General features: G+C 39.8%; 1 protein-coding gene across 4 annotated transcripts in view; it reads right to left on the bottom strand.

Moving 5' to 3' along the window:
* Positions 1 to 336: 336 nt before the first annotated feature.
* kcnma1a (potassium large conductance calcium-activated channel, subfamily M, alpha member 1a) overlaps positions 337 to 9,713 on the bottom strand; it is a 167,837-nt gene continuing 158,460 nt past the window's right edge. For 2 of the 4 annotated variants that reach the window (XM_039622032.1, XM_039622033.1), the window contains 5 exons: positions 8,483 to 8,677; positions 7,879 to 7,997; positions 6,895 to 7,119; positions 5,781 to 5,809; positions 337 to 1,661 (listed from right to left, as the gene is read on the bottom strand). In XM_039622032.1, the coding sequence (XP_039477966.1) occupies positions 1,510 to 1,661; positions 5,781 to 5,809; positions 6,895 to 7,119; positions 7,879 to 7,997; positions 8,483 to 8,677 (720 nt within the window). In that variant the 3' untranslated portion in view covers positions 337 to 1,509. The remainder of the gene's footprint in view (positions 1,662 to 5,780; positions 5,810 to 6,894; positions 7,120 to 7,878; positions 7,998 to 8,482; positions 8,678 to 9,713) is intronic. The other 2 variants (XM_039622030.1, XM_039622031.1) reach the window with 1 other exon arrangement.

Genomic DNA, 9,713 nt, shown 5'->3' with positions numbered 1-9,713 from the left:
ACATCTGGGCTGGCGACAGAGAACATCCAAGCTCTTTGCTGCCTCTGTGCCAACCCCGTGCCAGGCAGTTGCTCCGATCAAAGGAGGACCCACTGATGCCCACTATTACGCAATATGTGGCATTTCTTTCCTCATATATTAACTTTATGTTACAGTCAATACACCACTTTGCTGAGTGATCCCAATGCTGTTACATTTATAACGCCATGCAGCTGCTGTTCATGTTAGATATGCTCAATCATAGTTGGCTGTTTTGGTTTGATTTTGGATGCAACTCGATGCCTTGTTAGTAGATCCAAATGATTTATTATCTCTTACTGTTTGTGTCTATTGTGACTTTTTTTTTTCTCCAAACATGCCGTTCCCTCAAAGGTGCTTCATCACATACAAATCAGTGTTGGTGGGGAGTGACAGTGCAGCATCAGAAGGACAAGTGGCTGTAATACGACACACACATACACACAGTTTATACATAAACCTGAATGCATGAAGGACAGAGCAGGTTTTTGTTGTTTTTTTTTTTTAATCCTTTTCATGTATTCAGGCTGATCAACCACGATATCTACTGGGCTCAAGCACAGGTATCTGACACATCAGCAGAAGACTCGGGCTCTCCATCCAGCCAGCATGCACCAACACTGCACCATTGTCTTGAGTTTTTAGATTACCAATTTGCAATATTTGATTTCCTTTTTTTTTTTTTTTCCAGGCCTGGAATGATCTCACTCAACATGGTGAGTCAAGGTGAAACAGCAAAACCTTAAAGCAATGACACGATGAGTAACAAACTGAGAACAAAATTAGTATGCCTCCAAAGCCAAGCAGCCCTTCCTCCTTTCCCTTCCTCCGTCATCTCCTCAGAGACTCTTTACTCAGAGGTGGTGTGGGGAGGTGGGGGTGTTGATGTTTCCAGTTGTTCTGTGGAAAGAAACTTGTTCAGTTTTAGTGCAAATAGAACAGAAGCAGACGGGAGATATGACGGCGATGAACCCAGCTGGTTTGATGTGACGCAACTGAGTGAATCTTTGGGAGATGATATGATCAGTTTATCGCTGCAACCCTCATCCTCCAATAACCAGTCACCTCAGCCATGGAGTCTGGTCACATGAAGAGGTGAACTATTGCAAAGAATTACAGGAAGTACTCTTTTTTTTTTTTTTTTGTCAACTCTCAAAATAATTCCAAAAAGTGCTAGAGGGAAGGGGCTGTACAATCCTTATTTGATTGTCATTATTTACATTTCTATGGACACATAAATAAATAAAACAAATGTCCAAGAGCATGGAAGTAACATTAAACATATACACATAGGAGGTCCGTTCCCAGTCTGGGTTCCTGTCCAACCCTCAATTAGAAGAATGAGTGAGGAGAAATGTGTCAATCTTCACCACCTCTGTCATCATCATCATCATCATCATCATCATCATCATCCCTCCTTTGGTGATCTCTTCCAATCTCTTTCGTAAAGAGCGTACAGATGTCTGGTGAGTCAGCAAGAAAGCCTGGTGTTCAGCATTCATCTTCAACTTCTCTGATTGGTGGAATCAGACTACTAGTGGATTTGTATTGGTTGACTTGGTTGGCCATGTGAGTGCTCATGGGCTTGATCTGAATGTTCCTTGGGTAGGCATTTTCTGGTTCATCTGTAAACCATTTCTTTTCTAAAGGGGAAAACGTGAGAGAGGAAGAAAACAAGGGTTTAGTTAGAAAAAGTATGCAATGCTGGTTTAGTTACAACCATACTGCCTCAGTTTAAGTGAGATTAAGATTTGCATGGCATTCTTTGTCGTTAGCATCAAACCGCAAGGTTCACTTTCAGTTTGGTTTCTGGTGAAGTGAGCCAATCTGAAGTTGATATGGTGGCATTGTCCATAACTGACTTTATATTTCTGTGGGTATGTTATATCAGATTTCTAATTAATTGTGTGAAGACTGATAAGACAAAACGAAAAAGAAGAACAGACTAGTATGCTATACAGTACATACTAAAGCATATTTCAGGATCTGCTCACCCAAATTACAAAACAGAAAACTGTTTCCTTTTTTACCATTTCTCCTGTTTTTGGATAGTTTGGGTTTTATTTCCAGATTTTGAGACATCCATTTCAGAGATTTCTGCTGTCACCACAATACAGAGTCAATGTCAATGTCATTTAGATTTTAAAAAATCTAAATAAAGACTATTTTTTAAGAATCTCTTTATAGCAAAGAAATAGTCTGTATAAAACCTCCAATGAGTGTATTCCTCTGACCATCCAGACTCAAGATGTGGAACGGGTGGGTTCAAATTCAACATAAATACCCTCAAATTGCCAAGGGCAGTGTGAGTGGAAGCAAATGTGGGACTTTTTTTTTAATTGAAGGAAAAAAAAATCTGGGGGAATTTAAATATCAAGCCTTTACAATATTAAGGTATAGCAATAGATTTATAAATCTTGGTATTATCATTAAAACTATGTAGATGCATTGCCATTTACAAGAATGCACATTTGACACATTTTTACAGGGGCTCATTTACCATTCTAAGAAATATGGTGTGTAAAATATATAAACACACTAAATAATATATACACATAAATTTGCAAGTCATTTAAACCCTATTTAAATAAAAGTAATAAAGACAAAATATTAAGTGCTGGTGCTAAGAAAAAAGTTGGAAAGGGGACAAAAAAAAGAAAAAACAAAACATATGAGACCATTTTTAGCACCATTTTTAAAATGGACCTTTTTTATTTTAGGAAGCTGTTACTTAATGCACTACAGCATCTCTCCATCTGTAGTAAACTGGCCTTCTGTCGGCCTGTCCCATCACCCATTGAAAATATTTGATAATTTCCCTTAACAACAATAGTGGATTATTATGAATTATTTAAAAGCTGAAATTCAATATAAGCAAAAATGAGGAAACATTTTGCTTTGAAAACAGCAGAATCTCCTCAGTTCACACAGAGAAAAATAAAGGGTTAGAGTATTAAAAGAAGAGGGAATGCACCATAGCTTTTAGTAAGTCTGTGTCCAGATTTTTTTTTAAGTGTGGAATCAAGTTCAGAAAAAAGAAACTAAAGAAAAATGTTTTTAAAATATTTGACCGGGTATTTGTTTTCTGTTTTTTTAATTTTTGTATTCTGATTTTCAGCTACACAACTTACTCATCAAAGGTTGGCCACACTCATGATCATAGTGTAAAAGACGATATAAAAGGTACCAACCCTAATCCTAATGATCATAGTTTAAAAGACAGATGTTGGCACTGAGATTTAACACAATGGTTAAATTACTCCCCTTATGAAACCTGTTCTTCATGTAGTGAAACTGAATGCAATGTGCAAGGACCTGACTGAGAAATGGGCTAAAAACTTGTGAATGACAAGTTGCTGGCTGATGAGCATGTTCCCTTGAACAGGTTTATTGCTTTTTCATGTAAAAAGTGGCACTATTCCTAAAAAGTGGCATATGCACATGTGTGCACAAATGTGCTGGTGCAACAGATGGAACCACTGACATCAGTGAAGCAACAACATCTCACTGAATCATAGATACAGTTTGCAGATTTTACTTATTAATTCAATTTTCAATTCAATTCAGTTTAATTTTATTTATACAGCGCCAAATCACAACAACAGTCACCTCAAGGCGCTTTATATTGTAAGGTAGACCCTACAATGATACATACAGAGAAAAATCCAACAATAATATGACCTCCTATGAGCAAGCACTTTGGCAACAGTGGGAAGGAAAAACTCCCTTTTTAACAGGAAGAAACCTCCAGCAGAACCAGCCTCAGGGAGGGGCAGCCATCTATTAAAGCTTTTTTCAAATGGATGTTACCCAAGCATTTGCTACTTGAAGCTATGCCATGTTCTACCATTAAGCCACTTAAAAATTGAGCAGGATTTCAAAAGGTAAAGGAGAGGACTGGCTCTGCACCAGCACTACATTGGTGGAAAAGAGGTAAAAGATCCTAGCTGTGAGCAGGGTTGCAGTATTTCTTGTTTGGTAAAACTGGGGTTCTGTTATTAAACTGTTATTATCCAAAGAGGATTGACAGAATAACAGGGAACCAGACGATGATCCACAACTGAACCAGTACTTTGTACTTGTAAACACTGAATTTAATTAATCTTTTCAAAAATCGACAGGAAAATGTGCCTTTTGTGGTAAAGTCTAAATTGTCAGTGCTGTGAAATTCTATTCACTTTTGTTGTATTTAGATGGTCGCAGAAATCAAAGAAATAGATATCATGCAAAAAAAACAGAACTTTTTGTAGGACCATTTACCGATAGTGGAAATATAGAAAATATGTCTTTTGCAATTTGGGTGATCTGGTTGTTTAGCTAATAATTTTAAAAAGTGCACCAAACCCTAAACAGTCACATTTCAGAGTGAGCTTTTAAAATCACTGTCAGCATGAGAGCAGGAAGGAGATTTGAGAGGGTTGGATGTGTCATCTAGGAGAGAATCTCTTCATGTTTAAGTAGGCTATGAGAGCAGTGTTTCTGAGGAAAGGGAAGTGTGTATGCCAGCTGTCAGAAGTTTGTAAACTCACTCCCAGCACTTCACAGGCGACTGCAATGCCATTCAAGATGTCACTTCCTTTTGGGTGAAGTTGTAATATCAAATTTTAACTTTGCGATGTGGAGCACACCCTGTGCACACATCCGTGCGTGTGTGTGCATGTGTGAAAGTGTTCGTCTACATGCAGGACTGCATGTGCAGAGATTCATTTGTGTGTGTGTGTGTGTGTGTGTGTGTGTGTGTGTGTGTGTGTGTGTGTGTGTGTGTGTGTGTGTGTGTGTGTGTCAGCAAGCTTGAGGCTGCAGGGCTGTGTGTTACAGCAAAGACATTTGATGTGTAGAATTGTGCCTGAGGTGAAGCAAGATGTCTGCCATCTCTCTCCGGAGTCTACTGCTGATACGGTGAACTTAGTGATGTCGCCTCAAACCACCATATCAGGCACGCAGGGTTACAAGGAGGAGACTTACAGACTCATATTCCCCCTTCAATTTAAACTCTAAATTGGTCACACCTCCCACTTTTGCGGTGTGACCGATGGCACAGGGCTGGACACACTTTCTTAAAGTTCTGTGAAGAAGTAAGCAATTTGGCTGCATCAGGGGGATTTGAATCAGTCTGACCTACATGTGAGCAATGCTACATGTATGTACAGTATTACAACACGTAGTTGCTCTGCGGTACATGCTGATGCTGCTATAATAACATAGTCGCTGTGCTAAATGAGAGGATAAATCTTACATCTGAAAGTCTGCTACAGTCGTGTCATAGCATTCAATAGGAGGGAAGATGCGCAAACACACAGACCTCTCACACAATGCAAACCATCTCAAGTTCAAATAAACCGTAAGAAGGCATGATAGATAATGGGAAAAAATGTGGAAGATGATTTTGTCTGTAGGAGAGGGGGAAAAAAAAAATCATATCATGAAATAAATAACTGAGGTAGAGGCACAAAGGAGGGGGAGGGCAGGGTGGGGTTGGTGGGGGAGGGTGGGGTGGGGGGTGGTAGGGTGTAGGGGTTGTCTCAACCTCATGCAGTGTGGAAATGGTCCTGATCATGGCAGGGAGGCAGGAGCAGCAGCAGACATTTTGCTTTCCAGATGAAAGCAAAACTTAAACTGAGGCATGGTTTACTTAACGTCTGAAGAACGTAAGAAATAAAACAAACTCCCCTCATCATAACAATATCCACAGAGGACATAGTTATGATCAGAACCCCAGGTAAAAAGGTTGCTAAGTCATGCAGAATCGTTAACTTGCATACCTTGGCCCATTCTATTCATCCTTGTTGCACTTCAGAAAGAGAGGTAAGTAATCTACTGTAAGTGAGGCGTATTTACAGTTAATACACAACTAACAAATGACTATCAGTCTATCTTATGCGTACATGTTGTCATTACAGCACTCGGTTGATATAATACATCTACGTTTCAAGATGTATTCAGGACTTTTCCTTTACTCCTTAACAGCTCTGGAGTACGATTGTAACAAATCTGCATGCTTTTAGAATATGTCACGCTTCAAAAATGACTTTATTCTCCCAAGTCAGAAGAAAATTGCGCTTATTTTGGGAGAAAATATGGAATAAACACCAAGTATTGTCAAAAAGATTTCACCAAATTTGAAAATAATCTTATAAGTGAATAATAAAGTACAGGAAATAATAGCCTGCTCAAAAGGGCTACCAACATGGACATGCAATAAAGCAGTACAGATGCACCATGATTAACAAAATATCAACACTGCTAATGAGGGATGATCTTATGAGTATCTGTAATGTCAAGCCAAATCAACTTAATAATAAATATCAGCTACAGTAGCTAAATCACAGTACGTTACATCCATGATCCAGGTGTGCTGATCATGTGCACAAATATCCAACACATAACAGTTACTTACTCCACAAATACTACAGGATAGACACAAAACAACTAAATATTAAGACGAATACAACAGGTAGACCAAATGACATACTGAATGTGAGTTGTGGTTGGGGCTTTTTACTGTAATCTTCTTTCCAACCACAATGGCTGTTTAATCCAAACAAATGGCCTTACTGTTTACAAAAGAGGCTCGAGTCTTTGAGGCAAATAAACGAATCCAGTTCTCCACAAAGTGAGTTTACCAATTTGCTTATGCCATGTTATGACTGCAGTGATGTCAGAGTGAAGACCACATGCAGATGATTATGAACAAAACACACAAACACAGGGCATGGACGCAAAGCACAAACACATAATACACAGTAATCATCAGTGCATGTGTCATCACCGTCTGCACACACAAACACACACACACACACACACACCTATAGCATACTGTACAGGTTGGGTATAAAACACAAACAGGCAGATTGCAGGACATGTGCGTATGCGTACTTCTGTTTTTCGCGGGACTCCCGGGTCTTGCTGCTGCGGTTCTGCCGGTTCGATGGGGGGATGGAGTGCACGGACGAGCTCTTTTTGCTGGAGGAATGGGAGGAGTGGGAAGAGTGGGACAAACTTGTCCGGGACTGGCCGGCGTTGTGGTCGAACTGCATTAGGCAGAAGATCAGGTCGGTGGGCACCAGTTCAAATTCGTACGGGGGGTTTGTGATCACATATCTAGCCGGAAAACACATGTTACAGATGATAAGACTCAGATACATCAATGAAAGAGCAGCAAAGCATTTACTGCAACATTTAAAAATTAAACATAAAAGAATGTACAGTCATGTTAAAAAGAAAGTTTCCACAGGCCTCTAAGTACACCCTTACCTCTTCTAGAGGGATTAAATTAGTAAGTAGCAGCCAGGTGCTTCTAATCAAATGCAACTGATTAACTGGAAATCAGCAAGTGTGAGCAACTCTGTAAAAGCACAGGTTTTGGCTGTTTGCTGTCTGGAGCATTCAGGTGAATGTTAACACAATAAAACAATCTTCCCTGGAGTGGAGCTCCCAGCAAATTCACCCCAAGATCAGAAACATGATCAGAGAAACTCTGACGTAAAATGGCATAAAACCCAAGATCTACATCTCAGACTCTACGGGCTCCGGTTAGTATTTTAAATGTTAAATTTCATGACTGCACAATTAGAAAAAGACTGAATAAGAATGGCTCATTTGGAAGGGATGCAGGATACCAGAATATGAGCACAAACACCTCGATGAACTGTGGAGCACGGTGGTGGAGTGGTGATGATTTGGGCTTCCTATGCAGTCACAAGCCCTAAACACCTTGCAGTCACTGAGTTTAACACAAATGCCTCTGTATACAACAGTGCTCTAGAGTCTACAAGCCTAATCATTCATTCTATCACATCAAAATATTCATTTTCAGCCGTGAATATTTCAATAGTCATTGAGCAAAAGCAGGTATCGTACCGTTTTGTACATTGGCTTGGTGCACCGAGATGTGCATCTCTTAATCTGTAGATTCCAAAACACAGCATGTTGTACGTCTTCAGTGCTTTGCAGAATAAATCTCCATAGCAGCCTCCATCCTGGTGAACAACAGAACAAAGAAACCATGATTGTGTGTTAGGTCAGTCAGGTTAGGACAATAAATGTAATTGTTAAGTTGTGAGATTCATGCGTTCTGCACCAGTCGTTTGCTTGCCAGTAAACACCAACTTTTGGCAAAGCAGACTGCAATAAAAAAAATAAAATAAAAATAAAAATAAAAAAAAATTATGCCACAGTTCATCCAAGAAAAAAAAAACAAAATAAAAGAACTTTAGTACTCATAGTTCACAAGATTAAGAAAACCTGTTAAAAACAAGGTTGGAACCAATTAGAACACCAAGGAAAAACCAACTGGTTGTTCATTGTTCTCTTCAAAGCGATCTTCCCCCTCCACCCACTAAGGCTTGCTTTGCATGATCACTGTTCTTCACATCAGATTAAGGACCGGGAGCAGCAGAGGTGGGCAGATGTGTGCTGCTGGGTAGTGGCAAAATGTGTCATCTGCACTTAAGCATCCACTTACCCCTAAGTCGGCAAATGGCCCGTCGTAGAGGGCTAGCTGGGCGACGCGACACCTGTCTCTGTTGGCCAGAGTTTGCGGTGTGCTGTAGCCTCCTCTGAGAGCATTCTCTTCAGCCAGCAGAGCCTCCAGCTCTGGCGTGGCTCCCCCTGTGACCAGCGTTCGAATCAGCGTGAGGATATTATCATTAAAGTATGTCTGGAAAGAGAAAAAAAGGTATATTTATAAGCAGATGCCATTAGAGTCACCAGTAGAGCTGTGGCAGACGTAAGCAAAAAGTGCTTAGACCTTACTACCTCACATTTTCTTCCTTGCCTCTAGTGTTATTTCATCACTGGAGGTAGTTTGGACTTTATTTACTGAGGTTATTAATCTTTAGGTTTCTGATAATAAATGATTATATTTGAAAATTCAACAGAAACACACTTTGCAGAAACCACTTTGCTGTTATGGTTGATGATCCACAGATCTCAACATTGACATTTTCACTGTACCCGTTTCATATAGTGTGTGTGTATATATATATATATATATATATATATATATATATATATATATATATATATATATATACATACATACATACATACATACATACATACATACATATATATATATATATATGTGTGTATATATATATATATATATATATATATATATATATATATATATATATATATATATATATATATATACACACATATATATATATATATATATAAAACACCCAGCACGCCCCTACGGGCGGTTTTTATCCTTCAAGCTCGGGTCCTCTACCAGAGGCCTGGGAGCTTGAGGGTCCCATGCAGTATCTTAGCTGTTCCCAGGACTGCGCTCTTCTGGACAGAGATCTCTGATGTTGTTCCCGGGATCTGCTGGAGCCACTCGCCTAGCTTGGGAGTCACCGCACCTAGTGCTCCGATTACCACAGGGACCACCGTTACCTTCACCCTCCACATCCTCTCGAGCTCTTCTCTGAGCCCTTGGTATTTCTCCAGCTTCGTGTTCCTTCTTCCTGATATTGCTGTCATTCGAACCGCTACATCGATCACTACGGCCGTCTTCTCCTGTTTGTCTACCACCACTATGTCCGGTTGGTTAGCCACCACCATTTTGTCCGTCTGTATCTGGAAGTCCCACAGGATCTTAGCTCGGTCATTCTCCACCACCCTTGGGGGCATCTCCCATTTTGACCTCGGGACTTCCAGGTTATACTCGGCACAGATGTTCCTGT

This window comes from Oreochromis aureus, linkage group 13 (genome assembly GCF_013358895.1).
Source record: "Oreochromis aureus strain Israel breed Guangdong linkage group 13, ZZ_aureus, whole genome shotgun sequence".
Lineage (NCBI taxonomy): Eukaryota > Metazoa > Chordata > Actinopteri > Cichliformes > Cichlidae > Oreochromis > Oreochromis aureus.
Note: the sequence above shows the minus strand (reverse complement) of the source record. Positions and strands in the feature narration are given on the sequence as shown.